The sequence below is a fragment of the Acartia tonsa genome, chromosome 7 (assembly GCF_053477335.1).
Source record: "Acartia tonsa isolate MP-2025a chromosome 7, ASM5347733v1, whole genome shotgun sequence".
Lineage (NCBI taxonomy): Eukaryota > Metazoa > Arthropoda > Copepoda > Calanoida > Acartiidae > Acartia > Acartia tonsa.
In genome coordinates this window covers 4526326-4548667 of record NC_137266.1, presented here as the reverse complement: position 1 = coordinate 4548667, position 22342 = coordinate 4526326, and the positions used below count along the sequence as shown (strand labels likewise).

Here is a 22342-nt window from a genome sequence, read left to right as displayed (position 1 = left end):
TACTATGTTGAAATCCTATCGTCTTTGTTCAATCAATCAGTGTCTAAAAATGTCGAAAAAAACGCGGCATTCATCTTTCAAAAACCATCTATATTAGGTACTGAACCTAATATAATTAAATGAATATCTTAAATATCTTAATTATAGATTTGTTAATAAAGGGAATAACATTTTAGCTTACTTTGCTATTACATACAACTAATATTCATCTTAAAGGCATACATTAATTCAATTTTGAAAAAAGTTTAAAATTTTTGTATTGAGTTTTCCTTAGAAAACAAACTTGAATAAATTATTTTACAATTTTTTTGGTAATAATATTGTTATTTAAATGCAACATAAAGATTAATATTTTTCAAAAATCTACTGCAAAAAGTGTAAATAAATCATTTAATCAAAGTTTTTACCTCAATTTAGTTTTAATAACAGTATAAATAAAATAGGCGCTATTATTTTTTTTCACAAAAGCAGGTACTAATAGTAATATTTTTAAATAATTAATATATAATACATACAAATATTTAATTTAAAAACTACTTTGTTTTATCTTAAAGCGCAGATTACCTGTAACTGACTGTAAGTAAAAACATGCAATAGAATTTCAACTGTTCCATTTTTTTGAAAAATAAATTTGTTATCTTGTTATTGCTACGCTAAATATGCGAAGATTTTATATAATTAGGGTCGGTCCGTCCGTACGTGCATACCGGATAGCTCTTTTCTTTAATTTAGGAATTTTTGAAATACTGATTCCTAGGACAACAAAGTATATTGTTAAAAGCGAAGTATCTCTATAATCAAGTCCTCAAAATGTATGTATGTCCTAAAACAATATCCTGTACTTAAGCAGATCTACTTACAATTTTGTTGCGTCCGACTTCAATACATTTATATTCTGATCATTAAATTCTTACACCCTACTCAAGTGTTAGTGTTCATTTGTCCTAACGTTTCAGAGCTTCGCTTTTATGGATGTTGTCATCCTTGTTTTTATAAGTAATAGAAAAATAAACTTTGAGTTTAACTAACGATAATGATATGTTAAAATTTAAAATTATGACAATAAGACATTTAACAATTAAATAATCAGGGATTAGTGAATCATCTGAAAATAAAATTTATTTTTAGATGCATTATTCCTTTACCCTTTAAGTAACTAGTTAGATCACTTTTATTATAATTTCAATGTTTTTATACACGAATTGTTTAACTGATATGTAGGTTTGACGGCAGGCTGGCAAATTTACGGCTGCTGGCTAGGTGACAGGACGTCTCCTGGGTGTCAGATCCCTCGGAGCCCTCGTAATCCCCGCAGGTTACGGAGGCCGCGCTCATGGACTCCGACGAGCTGCTTGGCTTGCTCTGAAAAAGAGTTTAAAAAAATTAGACTTTGAGATCATTATCGCAACGATATAGGACAATTATAGCTTTTAGTTAATTCACGGCAGGTTTCAGGCTTTTTTGCCAATAAATATATTAGTATCACTATCAATAAGATAATTGAACCCACGAAACATGCATTACATGGTAAATCATTATGCTAAATCAAAAGGATGTCTGTTTGTCTGTGTGTTTTTATGTTTGTACAGAAGGATCTCGCTAACCGCTGAAGCGATATGATTCTCCTTTACTGGGTAGCTTCTCATAGGTCCCGGGAAGGTTTATAACTACACTGTTAAAAATAATTTTTTTATTTAGTATCAATTGATACTCTGGAGAGTATTAGAACCGTAAGTACGCTACAACTATATAATTAATATATAACACTATGTAATACTATATAACACAATAATTATTACTATACAGAACCCATACATTTTTTTAGTATCGATTGATACGCTCTAGAATACTGGAAAATACGGTACAGAAATGTTTATTAAAATAGTACTATTTGATAGACTCTAGTGTACTGGAAAATACGCTGTAGAAATGTTTTTTAATTTAGTACTATTTCATACGCTGTAGCGTATCAGACAATACGCAAGAGAATGGTTTATTAAAATAGTAACTATTCATACGTTCTAGGGTACGAATCTGTACTGTAAAGAATAATTGAAACAGACACCATTGGTGCATACCTCTCATGGAAGTGTTTCTGCTTGGTTGTTTTAGACAAAGATGAAATGTTACTATTTATGCTCAGATTTATAGTTTTGATTTTTGTAATTATGACTGACCATAGTTTTTATTTTTAAGGATCATGTTTAGTCCTAAACATCTTTAAAGTCATTTTTTTACTAAATTTACATTTAAATTAATGTTTTATTGCTCTGCTTGGTATGTTTGTTGATATAACAAAATGTATATGAACATATAATAATCATATATTATAAACTGATCTTTCATCCAAAGTAAAACAGTTTCATACTCTACAGAGTATCAAAAATTATGATAGAGGATATCAAAAATTGCAAAGGAGAGAATTAAAAACTTACTTCTACCGTATTGAATATTATTCCAAAGAGCGTATTGGATATATAATACTATACAGACAAATACATTATTTAGTACTACATGTTACTCCATAGAACACTAAGTATTGCTCAATACAGTATTGGAATCTTCCTTGTATTGTAATAAGGTTTTTTTCCTATAATGTACGGATTGATACTATACATTAATGTGAAGAATATATAGTATTATCTGATGCTAAAAAAAAAAATTTTTGTTAACAGTGTATTTTGGGGGAGGTTACTTTGTGATTTCTTCTTTTTTACCTAAAGAAACTTCAACGCAACATTGCAAGGTATCGTAGAGACTTGAAAGCAACATTGCAAGGTATCGTATTATTTTAAAAAAAAAACATTTAAAGTGCCACTAGAGGCCTCTAGGGGCGTAGCCGCTAGTACTAAATATGGACTTTAACTATTTTGCTTTTGTTGATCTTTCTAGTTATACAAAACTCATGGAGTGAGAAGACAAAGTATCATAATCTTATTCGTTGGCTCAAAAACTTTCAATTATGATTGGTTGGTTACAAACTAGAAACGGAGAAAGTTCAAAGTGTCATGGATGACGTCATAAAAATCAATCTCTTTTTTTAGAGGTGTCCTTTCCCACTTCTCCTCTCATCCCTCCTTTATAGACGTATTTTTATGACGTCACACATGACACTTTGAGCTTTTCCTCAAAATGTTCAAACTTTTCAACCAAGTGTCATGTGTGACGTCAAAAAAATACGTCTAAAAAGGAAGGATGAGAGGAGAAGTGGGAATGGAAACCCCCCAAAAAAGAGATGTATTTTTATGACGTCACATATGACACTTTAGGCTTTCTCGTTATTAATTTGTCGTACATTTGTTATAGTCTATAGAAAAAGAAGACCGTTCTTTACATTCTTCACTTGATCCTATCGTTCTATACTTTTCCAGAAAAAAGTGACAGTCAAGAAAAAAACTTTTTGCACATTTTCTACTTAAACTTTTTTCATTACAGATTTTAGTTTTTATGTAACTTTTTTAATTGAAGTTAAACTTTCCTAATGTTATGACTGAATATTTTAACAGTACGTAAAATTGTACTTGAATTAAAACTACGTTTGGCTGCGCCCCTAGCCGCTAAATCTTATAGAAAATTGAGGAACAATCAGTCCAGACATTTACGAGATATTAGCGGGCATACATCATGCTACTTTAGCATAAAAAGTAATATTTTCAAATAATATACTGATAAAAAAAAATTTCTTTTGTAGTAAAGATAACGTATGATATAGAAATGAGCAGCAACTCTATACAGGTTTTTTAGCAAAATGTTTGCCTTTATGCCATTTCTATTTTCTTTAGATATTTTCACATTTAATTTTTAAATTATATACAATATCTAAAATGACAATTTGAAATACTTTTCAAGTATGGCTTCAAAACTGATTAATATCCGCTAGATTAAAAATTGTTTTCAGCCATAGTTAAAAATCATCTATAATATCGTATTATAGACACTTTTCCACGAAAATTAAAATAAAATACCGGTTTTGTTGGCCTGTGACTTCGGCCCCTGTGGGCTAATGAAACTGGTTATAATTTCCATTTTTTTCATCCGCGGAAAGCGATGTTATTATATCATTGTTACTTTTCGTTGTTCTTTACTGGATTAATTTTTATGTATGTTGTCATCCTTGTTTTTATGGCTATGTTTTTAGTTCTGCAGTAATAAAAACAAGGATGACAACATCCTTAAAAGCGAAGCACTGAATCGGTAGGACAAACGGACATTAACACTTGTACAGTGTCTGAACTGAATAATCAGAATATAAAAGTATAAGAGTCGAAGCAAAATAGTAAGTAAATTTACCGAAAAACTGCTTGATAAAGGATAATGTTTATTGACATACTTACATCTTTAGGACTTGATTATAGAGTTGATTCGCTTAAAATATTGTTTTTCCAGGAATCAATATACCAAAAATCAGATCAAACGGATAATTAGATCACACAAAAATTTGTTGTTAAAAAACTAGAAAAATCAACATGTTTAAAATGGACGTACGGACATTCTGGTAATGATTATAGAGTTGCTACGCTTTCTAAATCGTACCTAACTACTAGAGGAATCACCATGCAAAGTTTGAAATTGACAGGACAATTCTAACATGCCTAAATCAACGAATAAAAGCTAACTATCCCGGACGGACGTACGGACGGACCGACCCTAATTATAGAAAAGCTTCGCTTTTAATTACATCTTTAGGACTTGATTATAGAGTTGATTCGCTTAAAATATTGTTTTTCCAGGAATAAATATACCAAAAATTAGAATAAACGGATAATTAGATCACACAAAAATTTGTTGTTAAAAAACTAGAAAAATCAACATGTTTAAAATGGACGTACGGACATTCTGGTAATGATTATAGAGTTGCTACGCTTTCTAAATCGTACCTAACTACTAGAGGAATCACCATGCAAAGTTTGAAATTGATAGGACATTTCTAACATGCCTAAATTAACGAATAAAAGCTAACTATCCCGGACGGACGTACGGACCGACCCTAATTATAGAAAAGCTTTGCTTTTAACAAGCACATGCGATTAAGTCAGGTAGGGAGAGGACATTAGGCTGTAAATAATGCTGGTACCCAACGTTTTGTAAGTAGTTGGTACTCTCATTCATTGGCTTATAAACTTTGGGAACTATTATCAAATCTTGATTAGTTAGATTAAACTAATAGTGTACACACAAGATTCCTGAATTAAGTACTTATTAAGGACAACTATACCAAATATTTAGGTGTATTTTTGTCATCAAAACTGTGAATTTGACAGCCTCATTGAATTTCATGGGTGTAAAAATGACAGTAAAACTGTGTTTATGACAGTAGTAAAGGTGTAATTTTAACAGTGGATAAAAAATATTGCCAAAAATACAGCTAATAACGAAATTGACAAAAACACCCCATACCAAAGTGCAGATATAACCGTCAACTATAATCAAAACAAAAATAGGACGGTAAACTGTTATAAAGTAACAAGGATGACAACATCCATAAATAACAAAGCTCAAGAATTATGAATAGATAAAGGGAAAAATTAACTATACAGCAGAGTTTAAAAAAAACACTAAACTTGATAATCACGAAACCTTGAAAATCAGGAAAACTTAAAAATCTAGTAATCGACCTAGCACCGCAATTGATATAATACAAATCTCAATGAAACTATGAGAAAATTTGTATGTATAATGTGAACTTATTCATAATGTGAAAATCTCCCCCAAAACGTTTCAGACGGATAGTTCAAATTATAGAGTAGCTTCGCTACTAAAAATCTGTAGATAAGTCTAGTTATACGTTAGAAGTAAAATGATTTTTCAACGTACAGTTTGATTGCTAATAATTTTATATAGTCCTCCTATATTGGTTGATACGATCCTCCATGGTAAGGAGAGGGGATGGGGTAAAGTTATATTAGCCAGCTGGGAGGGACATCTTATCAGGGTGTGCGAGAATCACCCACAATATCCACTTTTTGTATATCCATCAATAATACAAAGTAGCTTGATGTCTGTCTGTTTGTCCGTCCGTCCGTCTGTCCCTTCAGATCTCGGTAACCACTGAACCAATCGGTTCCTGCTCTTCAGGGAATATACCTACTGTTCCTGTGGTGGTTTTAGGCTATTTTCTTGGTGGGTGGGACACCCCCAACCCCCCCCCCCCAAAAAAAAAAGAAAAAATTAAAAATACCCCACCCCCCTAAAAAAATGTTTTTTTTTAATTTCTTTAAATCTAAAATACGAAAAATTGGTTTGATTAAACCTCTTGGGGCAAAGCCCCTAGAGGCTAGGGGCGAATCCGCTAGTTATTATATAAAGTACAAACTTATGTAACTGTTTAAAATGTCAGGAAAAAACTTTATACGATTTGTATGGTATTTATTTTTACAAAGGATCTGTCAGACGCATAATTATTGTTTATATAAAATTTATGCTTTAAATGTTATCATTTAAGAATATCTATAATACAAAGAAGAACGATGTCTGTATGTTGGTCTGTCTGTCTGTTTGTTTGTACCGAAGGATCCGAAGCAAACCGCTGAACCGATCGGGTTCTCTTTAATAGGGTTGCATCTCATAGGGTCAGTTAAGGTTCATGAATATTTTTGGGGAGGTTACCACCACCCTCTCATGATAAATCGCCCCTAGAAAAAATTACCCCCCCCACAAAAAAAATATGTTATAAAAAAAATAATATAAAAAAATTGTGGTATTTTTTTTTACTTTTTTAAATCAAAATTTTAAAAAATGGGTTTTCAACTACACTCTCCTTAAGTGCCCCCTAGAGGACTCTAGGGGCGAAGCCACTATTACTTTACAATACAATATTATTGTAGATTAGTTTTAAAAATAACATATATGTCCATAAGTAGGGCAGCAATAACCATATTATATTTGAGAAATTATTGTAGAGAGTAAATTGCAGCAAAAGAGTTTTAAACAGATTGACAACATTCAAAAAGTTGTCAATTGAACACAATTGAACTTAGTGACAATCCCTAAACCGTTTTAAACTGGAGAAATGAAACCCTAGACTTATTAAATCCAAAACTATTGTAAAAAATAACTTAATCTTTTGTTTATTATAATTGGGGATGTACACCAATTTATTGATATTTGTTCTATACATTGAGATCCCTGAGATGGGTTCTTAAAAAAGAATGACACGTTTTTTCGACATTTTTTAGACACTGATTGATTGAACGAAGACGATATCGTTATACAGAGTATAAAACTTAAGAATTCAAAATTTTAAAATTATTATTTTAGCCATTTGTATAATTCGCTTTTGTTGGTACGGCCTTCATAGAAGAAAAACAAATTATCTTCAATTCATTTTTGCTGCATATTAATTAATGCATCTTTTTGGAGCTGTATTAGACATTATACAAATGGCTAAAATAATAATTAAAATTTTGAATTCTTAAGTTGTATACTCTGTATAACGATATCGTCTTCGTTCAATCAACCAATGTCTAAAAACTGTCAAAAAACGCGGCATTCTTTTTTAAGAACCCATCTCTGTCTTAGATACAAAGATAAAAGAGAAGAATAGTTATTTCTTTCAACGTATTATAAACGGCTTTCCGCGGATATAGAATGTACAATTATAACATTAAAACCTGTTTTTTTAGCCCCGAAGTGCCGAAGGCACGGGCTAAAAAACTGGTTTTAATCTTATGATTGTACATTTTTATATTCGTAGAAAGCTAGATATAATACGATGCTAGACATAGTTTTTTCGTATGGATGAGAACCGGTTCCTATCCACCGGATTCGAATGAATACGAGAAAAAGTCTTACCTTTAGTTCTTCTGCCATACTGTAGTTACGGAACAGGGTCGTTTTCCTAAACCAATAAATTAATATTATTATAGAATCCTTATACTAAAGTAACAGGATGTTTGTCTGATTGTTTGTCTGTGTGTTTGTGAGTCTGTGTGTCTGTACCGAAGGATCTCGCTAACCGCTGAACCGATCGGGTTCTCCTTAACAATATCAAAGAGAAAAATAATATAATTAAAACCAGTTTTGTTAGACCAGAGCCCGAATATCACATGAATATTTCTATGAATAATAACAATTTATACTATTTATCTTGAATGTTTCAATGAACGCTACTTATGGATGTTGTCATACTTGTTTATTGTATAAAAGAAAATATTAAATAAAAAAGTACTGTAAGATAAACAAACAGAAGTGTTTTTTTTCTTGGATACTTACGAATACCGGAATCAGCTTTTTTTGTAAATATTAAAAAACAATCTCTCAGAACCAGAAATAAGGAGCTGGTTTCTTGAAAAGTATTTATTTACAACATATTTTCCACAAAGACAATTTTGTCTAAAAATATTCTAATGCAAAATACCATTTTAATAATATATGATTTCGTTAAAGTCAAATCATAAAGATATATATTTAGATACTGATTGTGCGAGAAAAAAAACTCCAGGCTCACAAAACTGGTTTTAATTGTATAATTATCTATTTAAATATACGCGAAAAGCTGTCTATAATACGATGAGATAAATAACTATTTTTGAGTTTTGGAGGCCGCCAGAAAATATTTAGTTACAGTATAGCTTAAAAGTATTTAAATGTTATTTTATGTTTAAAAAGATCTCAGAACCGAACACAAGGATATACATAAAAGAATATGGAAACGTACATAATATACTTTATTTGTATATCAATATAATTAACAAGAATGACAACATCCATAAAAGGCGAAGCACTGAAATAGTAGAGGACAAACGGACATTAACACTTGTATAGTGTCAGAACTGAATAATCAGAAAATAAATGTATAAGACTCGAAGCAAAATTGTAAGTAAGTTTGTTGAAAAACTGCTTGATACAGAATAATATTTATGGACAAACTTAGATTTTAGGTTATGATTATAGAGTTGCTTCGCTTATAATATTGTACTTTGATGTCCCAGAAATCGGTATACCAAAAATCAGATAAATCGGAGAATTAGATCACATAAAAATTTGTTGTTAAAAAGTAAAAAAAATCAACATGTTCAAAATGGACATTCTTGTAATAATTGTAGAGTTGCTACGCTTTCTAAATTGTACCTAACTACTACAGGAATCACCATGCAAAGTTTGAAATCGATAGGACAATTCTTACATGTCTTAATTAACCAAAAAAAGGTATCTGTTCCGTACGGTCGAACGTACTTACCGCAATTATAGAAAAGCTTCGCGTTTAAAAAGTATGAAAAATATAGAAAATATTAATAAACAGAGGAGGGAAAGGACAATGTTGCTAAATTTGATTTACAACCCTCAGGGATCTTAAGGGATAAGACAATTACCCATGGATGATTTTACACCCCCCTATGATGAAAAGTTTTAAATGAAATTTTTAGATTTCATTAAAGTAACCAAAGTTTTAAAGCCATCAAATGTGAGAGTTTGATTTGATTAAGCTTTGTTACTATTATGATTCACATTCCAATGTCCCCTCCCCTCTCTAATGGAGCATGGTCACCAAACAAACTAACATAAGAGACTTGTGTAGAGTAGTTTGGCTTGGAAAAAGTTAGCTTCTCACCCGAAGAAGTCTGAAGTTCCGTTTCTTAAATTTCCACCATTCTCCAAATCAGTACAATTATTCTAAAAATGCTTTCCATTAGAAAAATAAACACAAACAATAGAACCACGAAACAGGACATTAGTGGTTAAATAATTCCTCTCCTATCCTATTTGAAGTGAATATTTATGTCGATAATTACACATACTTAAAAGTAAAACAACATTTCATGTTAATTTTTTTTTTTTTACTCAGAGTTTCATGCTTTTGCAATCATCAGAAAAACTATTTTTTCATTAAAAATAAATACGTGGATTTTTTACAAATGTTTTAGAGGATTTAAAAAAAATTCATTACAATATATATAAAAAAGAACTTTATTAATTACACAAATATTTATGATAATTACACAAAATTAGATTTAGTTTTTTTTTTTAATTTTGTTAAAAAGTAATAAAATTTTAGGAGGGATAAAAAAGTTTTTAGGACTATTTACCCACCCCAAATGTAAATTACCCTACCTTTCCAGTTTCCCTCCCCCCCCCAAAAAAAAAAAACCAACTTGAACGACCAGAGATGGGTTCTCAAAAAAGAATGCCGCGTTTTTTCGACATTTTTAAGACATTGATTGATTGAACGAAGACGATATCGTTATACAGAGTATACAACTTAAGAATTCAAAATTTTAAAATTATTATTTTAGCCATTTCTATATTTGCTTTTGTTGGTACGGCCTTCATAGAAGAAAAACAAATAACCTTCAATCCATTTTTGCTGCATATTAATGAATGCATCTTTTTAGAGCTGTATTACACATTATACAAATGGCTAAAATAATAATTTTAAAATTTTGAATTCTTAAGTTGTATACTCTGTATAACAATAACGTCTTCGTTCAATCAATCAATGTCTAAAAAATGTCGAAAAAACGCGGCATTCTTTTTATGAGAACCCATCTCAGGTAAGAAATTCAAAGTTTTGGTATATTTTTAATTAATGAAAATATTAATTACCTTCTTTTTACAAGTAATTATTTCCGATGGATTTGGAGAACCTTGAATAGTTTGCAGCATTGTTCTAAAATAATTACTAATTATAATTATAATTAGTAAATATACATACAACAATAATTATGTACAAAAGAAGCGCACAAATAAAAACTTTTAAAATGCTGCTATGAGAAAGATATGATTATTGTAATATAAACCAAATTTCTCGTATTCATTCGAATCCGGTGGATAGGAACCGGTTCTCATCCATACGAAAAAACTATGTCTAGCATCGTATTATATCCAACTTTCTACGAATATAAAAATGTACAATCATAAGATTAAAACCAGAATAGTTATTTCTCGTATCGTATTATAAACAGCTTTCCGCGGATATAGAATGTACAATTATGAGATTAAAACCAGTACATTTTTATATTCGTAGAAAGCTGGATCGATGCTAGACATAGTTTTTTTGTATGGATGAGAACCGGTTCCTATCCACCGGATTTGAATGAATACGAGAAAAAACTATTTTAGCATTAAGTAACAATAAATCACTTTAATTGACAATAATACGTACACAGCAAAATAGCTGTGTTTAGTGCCCTAAGAAAATGGGGATAGATGCCACCGCTTTTGGCCTACCTATTCTATTGACGTCATAGTAGAGGAAAAGAGAAAGGATAGGGGAGAAAGAAACCCCCTAGAAAAGAGATGGGGTATAGGGTATTTCCTAACGTTAATAGAATAGGTAGGCCAAAAGCAGTGATATTTTCCCCCATTTTTCTAGGGCACTATTTTATTTCTTTAATGACGGACATACCCCAGTAATAGGGTAGCGGTGCAACTAATAACAAGGATGACAACATCCATAAAAGCGAAGCACTGAAACAGAAGTACAAACGGACAATAACACTTGTCTAGTGTCTGAACTGAATAATCAGAATATAAAAGTATCGAAAGAGTGAAATCAAAATTGTAAGTAAATTTGTTGAAAAACTGCTAGATACAGTATAATGTTTTGGACATACTTACATTTTTAGGACTTGATTATAGAGTTGCTTCGCTTATACTATTGTTCTTTGTTGTCCCACGAATCAATATACTAAAAATCAGATCAATCGGATGATTAGATCACATAAAAATTTGTTGTTAAAAAAGTAAAAAAAATCAACATGTTTAAAATGGACGTACGGACATTTTTGTAATGATTATAGAGTTGCTACGCTTTCTAAATCGTACCTAACTTCTACAGGAATCATCATGCAAAATTTGAACTCGATAGGACAATTCTAACATGCCTAAACTAACAAATAAAAGCTATTTATCTCGGACGGACGGACGGACCGACCCTAATTATAGAAAAGCTTCGCTTTTAAAAATTCTAATTAAGAACACAATAATGTATTAATTATAGCTGTCAAATGAATCGTATACAATCTTTAATTAAAGAAATCATATGTAATATATAATTTAAAAAAATATTTTATTCATAGTTTCATTAGTAAAAATCCTCGAAATGAAATATTCCCTAAAAGAGAAATAGTTTGTGATGGGGTGGAATTGAAGACAGCTTTCCACGGATTGTAAAGTTTTTTGGCCCAGCGGGTCTCTGCTCAGTCTAACAAGATTGGTATTAATCTTATTATTTGATTTTTTATTCGTGATAAATTGTCTATAAATGATACAATACTATGCATAATTTTTCAGTATGGCCCAGAAGTGGATTTCCATACTGGCAAAACAAACTTATTTTATGTTCACCTGTCCGTGGAGTCGCAGTAGATGGCATTGAGTGAGAGGTAGGATGGTCTGGATATCTGGTTGAAGCCACAACTCAGAGGGGTAGATTCATCTAGCTGTCTACAAATTAAAAGGTTATTAATCCGGGATTTAGGGCTAGGATAATTGATAATTACTTTGATAGCTGTGGGAAATAACGGAATGTAAAACAAACAAAAAAACTATTTGAAATTCAATATAAAAAATTACTGTTTCAACCGATAAACAAAACTAACCCTCCTGTAGGTAAAAATGATTGGTGCAAAAGTTTGAACAATCTAATCAAAAATTTACCCAAATATTTTTTGGAATCTTTTTTAACGGGCGGAAAAACATATTTTTCGTATTCATTCGAATCCGGTGGATAAGAACCGGTTCTCATCCATACGAAAAAACTATGTCTAGCATCGAATTATATCCAGCTTTCTACGAATATAAAAATGTACAATCATAAGATTAAAACCAGTTTTTTAGTCCGTGCCTTCGGCACCTCAGGGTTAAAAAACTTGTTTTAACCTTATAATTGTACTTTCTATATCCGCGGAAAGCCGTTTATAATACGATGAAAGAAATAACTATTATTTACCTGTTTGTATTGATTGAGTTTTGAGATCTATGAGTTTGGAGAAATACACCAACATTTTCTTCTGCCTTACCCTAAAAATAAAAAATTTAAAGCTAAATTTTTTAATATTTTCAACTTTTTGTAAAAATAAATAATTGTAGGAAAAACGTAGCATTCGCCTTTATAAGCTTACTAGCGGCTTTGCCCCTAGCCTCTAGGGGCTTTTCCCCAAGAGGTTTTCGTGTTTTAGATTAAATTTTTTTTTTTTTTTTGGGGGGGGGGGTATTTCTCCTCTTTTGGGGGTGTTAGGGGTGTCCCACCCCCCAAGAAAATAGTTATAAACCTTCCCGGGACCTATGAGAAGCTACCCTGTAAAGGAGAACCCGATCGGTTCAGCGGTTAGCGAGATCCTTCGCTACAAACAAACAGACAGACAAACATCGTTCTACTTTGTATTATAGATATCACCTTAATTTTCTACTTTTATTGTAAACACTTTAAAATCATTTTCACACATTTTCAACTAATATCATAAACACTTTGAAAATAAACTAGCGGCTTCGCCCATAGCCTCTAGGGGCTTTGCCCCAAGAGGTAATTAAAGAAGAAAAAATAATTATCTCTGGAGATGCCCCCACAATTTTAAATAATTTTAAAAAATTGAGGGGGGGGTTGGGGATGTCCTTCCCTCCAAGAAAATAGTCTAAAACCACCACAAGACCAGTAGGTTTATTCCTTGAAGAGGTGAATCTGATCGGTTCAGTGGTTACCGAGATCTTAAGGGACGGACAGACGGACAGACAGACAGACAGACGGACAGACAGACATCATTCTACTTTGTATTATAATTTACTTACCAGTAATCTTTTGAACAGAGATCTGAGTACAGCTTTGAATCCCGAGCTCAGGGAACAATAAATTAGAAAGTTCACCGACGCATTGATCATCAACAACAGGTGGCTGAAACTGAAATAATATTGATTAATTACAACTTTTTTGGCATTTTTTTTTTGCAAAACAGAGTTTTCTTAAAGAAGGCGTCTTAACTTTTTTGCTTTTTATTTAGAATAGCTAGCCGGTGCTTTTAGTACGTAGTAGATGTAAAATTTTCCATAGAATTCAGATATGCAATTGTTTTTTTTTGTAGACCTCTTATTTTTGAAGTAATTTAAGTTTTTTTTAAAAATAATTAAGTCGGTTTTATGGTACAAAAAAAAGAGAAAAAAATAGCCATAATGAACAAAAATAGTAAGATCTTTAATTTGACACCTTATGTTTTTAATTCTGTTAAGTAATTGTTAAAAAAATCAATTTTTTTTTACCCTCGGTAAACAAAAACTTTAAACCTAAATATTTTCTCTCACAGGCTTAAAAAATATGAGTTTATATATGACTTTAGAATGAGAAAAATATTACGAATCCATTCTAAGCAAAATTGAAAAAGTTTTATAAAAATATAATAAAAAATATAAGTTTATTTTAAGAATCCTAATTTTCGGCCTTAAAGGGTTGACTTGAACAAAACCTGAACAAAACCTAAACAAATGTACATACACTGTAACAGATATTTTTTAAACACAAGAAACAATAATGCATTTTTAACTGCATTGTTTTGAAGTTTATAAACAGATTGAAGCTTATTTGTTCATAATTTTTCATTCTTTACATGTTATGTAAGTATCACTATTTATTGTATCTATTGTATGTATTGTATGCACATTATCCTTTTTTTTGTCAATTCTATTGGTTAAGTTTTGAGTTGAAGCTTCTTGATTCGTCAATTTTTGAGATTTTTTATTGGCTAGTTTAATAGTTACAAATAAGTGTTGCCTGTAAAAATATAATATTTTAGACCATTTTTATTTTTTAAAGTTTTTACTTTTTTCAATTTTGCTTAGAATGGATTTGTAATACTTTTCTCATTCTAAAGTTATACATAAACACATATTTTTTATGCCTGTGAGAGAAAATATTTAAGTTTAAAGTTTTTATTAAACCGAGGTTAAAAAAATAGATTATTTCAATAATTACTCAACAGAACTTAAAAAGTAAGGTGTCAAATTAAAGATCTTACTATTTTTGTTCATACTGGCAATTTTCTTCTTTTATTTTGTTGCGTTTTAGTACCTTATATTATTTTTTAAAAAAACTTAAATTACTTCAAAAATAAGTGGTCTACAAAAAAAAAACAATTGCATATCTGAATTCTATTGAAAATTTTACATCTACTACGTACTAAAAGCACCAGCTAGCCATTCTAAATAAAAAGCAAAAAAGTTAAGATGCCTTCTTTACTATATTAAAAATTTAAATTTTCTTTTTTATGATTAGAAATCAAATACTTAAATATAATGTAAATAGCAACATGAAATGAAAAAAATGAATTTATTTTTAATAAAGTAAAATAATGGGTCTCATTGTTCTGGCCAATGAGAGTTTATTATGTAATATTGGAGCACTATGAGTTTTAAACATTTATTCCTTGGAAAACTTGAGCTCATTTATAGACATTTATTTCCTATATAGATCTGACATGGACCTTGAAGCAATAAAGCAGGCTGTTTTGTAAATATTACAAATTGGAAGAATCTATTAAATAAAAGTTATCGCAAATATAGGTATTAAACAATGATTACTTGGTAGCCCCGCAGCTGTAGGACACCGCAGGTATGGGCCCCGTAGGGTTTAGGCATAGGAAAAAATACCCCTCCCCCCCCCCTACCTTTTTTTTGGTGGGGAAACATCATTGCTTAACAGATTCTTTGGAAAAGCAACTTTTTGATTAATTGGCTTTGGTCTTAGAAAATGGTAAACTTTTATCCACAATATTAATGACGCGTTAAAAATAAATTAATGAAACAGAGTTGACGTCTTTGATACAAAAAAAGGAAATCATATTCTTGAGAGGAAAAAATATTAATCAAGCTACAAAGATTAAGAATAGTTATTTCTCGTATCGTATTATAAACGGCTTTCCGCGGATATAGAATGTACAATTATAAGATTAAAACTAGTTTTTTTAGCCCCGTGGTGCCGAAGGCACCGGCTAAAAAAACTAGTTTTAATCTTATGATTGTACATTTCTATATTCGTAGAAAACTGGATATAATACGATGCTAGACATAGTTTTTTCGTATGTATGAGAACCGGTTCCTATCCACCGGATTCGAATGAATACGAGAAAGTAAATTAAATATGTCATCATTTTGTAGATATGTGTTCTAAAGCCCTCAGTACTGAGCTGGATCTTTAAATCATTTCAATGGTGCGCCAAATCGGGGTGCGCCGAATTTCAGCCAATCACAGCGCGGCATTTCGTAAAATGTTGTGCTCTCATTGGTGGAAAGTTGGCTCACCCCGATTTGGCGCACCATTGAAATGATTTAAAGATCCAGCTCTGATACTCTACATTTAATTATTTGTATGTAGTATGAAGTTTGCCAAGTCATTTTCTGTGAAATCCAAGAATTATATTAATTTTCATTCTTTTTTAAATAGCCAAGCTACTCTATAATTCACTTTGACTGTCTGTCCGTAACGCTTTATGAAAAATGTAATTTTTTGGCTCCTATTAAAGATAGACGACTAAAATTTTTAGTGAAGATTCTGTGTCAATGAGTTTGAGCATCCAGTATATAATGTACTTGGTCCGTCGGTCTGTTAGGCTGCATCTAAAGCCATAAAAAATACTTTTTAGTAATTTTTCAGAAAGGTTTCGTGATTTGTAAGATTAAATATATGTTATAATAATATCAACTAACGGCTACGCCCCTAGAGGCCTTTAGATTTTTTTTAATAATACGTTACCCATCTATGTTGCATTCAAGTCTTTAAGTAAAAAAATTGATTTTTTTTTTGTGATTTCTGTTGAGAGGGTGGCGGTACCCTCCCCCAAAATAGTTATAAACCTTCCCAGGACCCATGAGAAGCTACCATGTTAAGGAGAATCCGATCGGTTCAGCTGTTAGCGAGATCCTTCGGTACAGACAAACAGACATCCTGTTACTTTATTATAAGGATATAAATTGTTCGTTTGTCTTTCTGTGAATTTTTTGTTTTATTCTAAAAAAGTGTTACCTAGATAGACAGTGGAACCAGGCGGGCGTTATAAAAGAATCACACTTGTTGTCCTAAAAATATTAAAAAATAATCATGAACAAAAATATTTATGTCCCTATATAAACAGATCTATAGTATAGATGTATGCATATACATACAACTACGTCCCTTCAAGTTTCAAAGACCCCTTTCGTCTGCTTCTAAATTATTTTCTGCTACTTGGCGTTGTTAATAAAAGCGACACCATTAGTTGATTTTCAATGACCTAATAGGAAGGAAGGTTGCACAAGAGGGTTTCGATCGGGAGATACAGTTATTTAACCCTTTCTCCCTCTAGTGTTTTACTCTAATCCTATATAAGATTAAAACCAGTTTTAATCTTATAATTGTACATTCTATATCCGCGGAAAGCTGTTTATAATACAATGCGAGAAATAACTATTATAGTTTTCTTTTTATCCTGTTTCAATATCAAATAAAGAAAAATATGGTTTGTTTTTCTTTAATAAAAGAAAGTTCTTATTTCTAAAAAGGTTTCAAAATTAAATTTATGAGATTGATGTTGATATAAAATGAATAATTTTATTTATGCATTCATTTGATTAAAAGCGAAGCTTTTCTATAATTAGGGTCGGTCCGTCCGTCCGTCCGTAACGGATAGCTTTTTTCGTTATTTAGGCATGTTAGAATTATCCTATCGATTTTAAATTTTGCATGGTGATTTCTTTATTAGTTAGGTACGATTTAGAAAGCGTAACTCTATAATCATTACCAAAATTTCCGTACGTCCATTTTAAACATGTTAATTTTTTTACTTTTTTAACAACAAATTTTTATGTGATCTTATCATCCGATTGATCTGATTTTTGGTACATTGATTCCTGGGACAACAAAGTATAATGTTATAAGCGAAGCAACTCTATAATCAAGTCCTAAATATGTAAGTATGTCCATGAACATTATCCTGTATAAAGCAGTTTTTCTACAAATTTACTTACAATTTTGCTTCGACTCTTATACATTTATATTCTAATTATTCAGTTCTGACACTATATAAGTGTTCATATCATGTTTTATGGATGTTGTCATCCTTGTTTATATACAAATATATATATATGTATATTATATTTTTTCCTTGGAATTTAATATTCTTTATGAACAAATAAAGATTTATTTTCATATATGGATGATATATGATATTATTTATTTGGAAATATAAAATGCTAGTTCTATATAAATGGAAATAGCGGATACGCCCCCCCCCCTAGAAGCCTCTAGGGGCACTTAAGGTAGGAGGGGGGAAAGTCGATCTCATCCCATTTTAAATTTGAGTTTCAAAAGAGTAAAAAAAATATTTTTGGGGGTGGAGGGGGCTGAAGACACCCTCCCCAAAAATAGTTTAAAACCTTCCCAGGACCCATAAGAAGCTTCACTGTAAAGGAGAACAATATCGGTTCAACGGTTAGCGAGATCCTTCGGGACAGACAAAAAACGCCTACTACTTTATATATTAGGATTTCTTTTACTTCTCATATTAAAACTAAAATCGAAATGTAAAGTTGTAAGGTTTTAGTTTGTAAGAAAGGATCTTCAAAAAAATAGCTTGTTTACAGGCTTTACAGGCCTTGAGAAGGTTTTAGGCTATATTAGTTACCATACACCTCTTCACCCTATAATTAGTCACCTAGACTCTAGGGGCGCAGTTGATTGCTTTTTTATAAACTAAGTACTTATCCTATAATATAAAGTAGTAAGATTTTTTTTTCTGAAAACCTCGGAAAAAGTTGGTCCGCATGGTTGCACTTTTTAGGGGGAAGATTCTTAAATGTATTGGGATGGGTTTAGGCCATTTTCCTCACTTCCCCTACTCTTTCCCTTAAGGATGGGGTGAAGCAACTAGTAATAATAATTAGGGTTGGGCAGGCTACTTTTTTGGCCGGATACCAGATATCCGGCTGATTTATAATGCCGGATATCTGGTATCCGGCTAGATATGAAAAATGGCCCGATATCCGGCATTAGAAATCAGCTGCATATCTGGTCTTAAGATAGTTTCAATATCCGGAATCCAGCCGGATATTGGGAATGGCCGGATATCCGGCCCAACCCAAATAATAATTTTACCTTGATGAGGTACTCAAATATATTGAGAAGGAGCCTGGGTAGATGACAGAGCAGAAAAACAAGAACAATACAAATCAAAATTATCGTCATAGAGTTATTCACAGTTCTTTGCTGGCGTGTACTGCTTACATTTCTGAAGAAAAAAATAGTCTCTAAAAAAACACAGCATAATAATTTGATTAAAGACTTATAAGACATGGATCTAAAGGGACAAGATAATTGCAGATAAATTGATGTACATCACTAATGATGATACACAAAATTACCCGTCCCCTAGATTACAGTTAGTAGTTAGTTACACTCAAGTTGTAAAAGTTGTATATAAAAATATTGTTAAGTTGAAATTTTAAAAAAGGATTTTCAGTGTCATATAATTTTTCATTTTAATAACCGTGGAAAGCTGACTATAATACGATGTGATAAATAAAAATTATTACCTCTGTCTTGATCTCTGTGCTTTTACACCCTAAAACAAACAAAAAAATATTAATAATAAAAAATCTTCCAACGAAAAAATGATAAAATTTTCCAAACCAACTAATTAATTAGTTTTATTATGTTCTTTCCTATATTTCAAACTATAGCGGGAGAGAAGATTAAAAAATAGGTTTGGCATTTAGCAATATATTTTGGAAATAGTCCCTTTCGTAACATCGCCGTATTTTAAAACGGCTTTTTATAGGTTATTTTAGGTTAGGTTAGGTTATAGTGGGTTAGGTGATTGCCCCACAGGGTTAGGTAATTGGCCCCGCAGGGGTAGAGCCCCCCGCAGGGGCTAGAAATAGGAGAAAAGCTACTGTGAAAAAATACGAAGAATCGCCCCATAAGGTGCGATGTTACGAAAAGGACTATACCCGACATTTTTAAAACATGGACCTATAAGAAGCTTCACTGTAAAAGATAATCATGTCGGTTCAGCGGTTAGCAAGATACTTTTTCAACCTGATTTAAAACAATTTGATTATAATATAAAACTTTAAGTATGACAAGTTTGGTTTAAATAAGCTTTAAGAACTGTACAGATTTTTAAAAATACTTTATTACACCTATGGACAATCCATAACCCCCCCCCCCCCCTAATTATATCGCTAGATGCTTATCACTTTGGAATATTACTTATAATAATTTCGAACAGTTAATTTAAATGACTTATATAAAATTGGCCTATGTTCATTTCGGTATTTTAACAAATTTTTAGGACGAAGTCCAATCTGTACCACTTTTGATTCCTGTGACGTCATATAAAGGAGGGAGATGAGAGGAGAAGTGGGGAAAGAAAACCCCTAAAAAAGAGATGGAGAATACCTCATTTTTATGACGTCACAGGAATCAATAGTTGTGCAAATGTGGTACAGATTGGGCTTCGTCAATTTTTAGTATTATAAAACTTCCATATAACGACATTTTTTAATGCCTTTATGATAAAATAACTGTTCCAAATTAAAATAAAGATTTTGATCATGGATGTTACCCTGCACTGCACTGCACTGGTGGAAAAAGTTATGCAACCCCATTGTTAAATACCAGTGTCAAAATTAATTCTGTGAGAAGAGACATGAAATGTTAAATTTGACGTCAATCTCGTCTTTGCTACAGTAATATAATAGAGTTATCACCCTAGATGATTAATCTTGTCTTTGCTACAGTAATAGAATAGAGTTATCACGCTAGATGATCAATCAGAATAGTTATAGAATAGAGTTATCAACCTAGATGATAAATCAAAACAGTAATAGAATAGAGTTATCACCCTAGATGATAAATCAAAACGGTAATAGAATAGAGTTATCACCCTAGATGATCAATCAAAACAGTAATAGAATAGAGTTATCACCCTAGATGATCAATCAGAACAGTAATAGAATAGAGTTATCACCCTAGATGATCAATCAGAACAGTAATAGAATAGAGGTATCACCCTAGATGATCAATCAGAACAGTAATAGAATAGAGGTATCACCCTAGATGATCAATCAGAACAGTAATAGAATAGAGGTATCACCCTAGATGATCAATCAGACACGATAGATAGTTAAAAGGAGGACGAAGCCCAATAAGACCTACTTTTGGTTCCATTGGAATTCAGCCCACACGGGATTCAACCTACCGAATTCAGCCCAGCGGTATTCAACCCAATGGAATTAAGCCCACACTGAATTCAACCCACGGAATTCAGCCCACACGGGACTCAACCCAATATATATATATAAATTTCTAAAAAAAATTTCCTCAAAATAAAAAAAATATTACTTTAAAGATTTATTTATAATTTTTTTTCTAAATATTAAAAAAATATTCTGAAAATTTGTTTTTTACAAAAATTTCTGAACCTAGTAAAAGTGTCGGACTGATTATGACGTAAAAAAAATTAGCCAATGAGAGGCCACTATAAATTTTACCATTGGTCAATAATAGCCTCTCATTGGCTAATTTTTTTACGTCATAATCAGTCCGACACAATTACTAGGTTCAAAATTTCTGTATATATTGGGTTGAATCCTATGTGGGCTGAAGTGATAATCAAACGCTTTGCTAATGTCTAACAAACAATAATTACACAATATAATGAATTGACAATTTGACGATGCAGACCATTTCTTAATGACGATCAATGGACGATAAATTGATACTCCTTCCAAATGATTGTAAACAAAATTATCCCTTTAGTAATTCAAAACTAATGGTTGAAAAGTTTGGATACTATTAGTTTGAAACCAACCAATCATAATTCAAGAAAAGTGTCCAAAGTTTTTGGAGCAAACAAATAGATTTTGGGTATTAGTGCAACTCACACTAATGCATGCCAATTTGGAAAAAAGGCATAACTACAAATTACAACGTCTGTATGTAATAAAATCATACCTGGAAAATTTTGTAGTTGAAAAAGGCCAACGAAATTATGGGGAAAATTCCAGTGAAAATCATCCTAAAATGTAAATAATAAATATATTTGTATTCTTATAAACAAGGACAGTTAAAAGCGCAGCCTTTAGGGGCTTTGTCCCAAGAGGTAATTAAAAAAAATGGATGGGCCCGCTTCCATCCCGAAGAAAAAAAAATTAGGGGGATTTTTTTTTTTGGGGGGGGGGGTCGGGGGTGTCCCACCATCAAGAAAATAGCTTAAAACCACCCCAGAACCAGTAGGTATATTCCATGAAGAGTAGAATCCAATCAGTTCAGTAGTTACCGAGATCTTAAGGAACAGACGGACGGACGGACTGACAGACAGACAGACATCGTTCAACTTTGTACTATAGATATAAATCTGTACCTGATTAGGACAGTGTATAG

General features: G+C 31.5%; 1 protein-coding gene across 1 annotated transcript; it reads right to left on the bottom strand.

Annotated features, from left to right (window-relative positions):
• Positions 1–448: 448 nt before the first annotated feature.
• Positions 449–19180, bottom strand: LOC145324064 (uncharacterized). Its single transcript, XM_080166690.1, has 9 exons — positions 19052–19180; positions 16946–16998; positions 13726–13834; positions 12890–12960; positions 12286–12384; positions 10543–10606; positions 9551–9612; positions 7792–7837; positions 449–1362 (listed from the first exon to the last, which is right to left on the bottom strand). Exons 1-9 carry the CDS (start codon positions 19139–19141, stop codon positions 1207–1209), a joined length of 750 nt encoding a protein of 249 aa, XP_080022816.1. The 5' UTR covers positions 19142–19180; the 3' UTR covers positions 449–1206.
• Positions 19181–22342: the final 3162 nt, after the last annotated feature.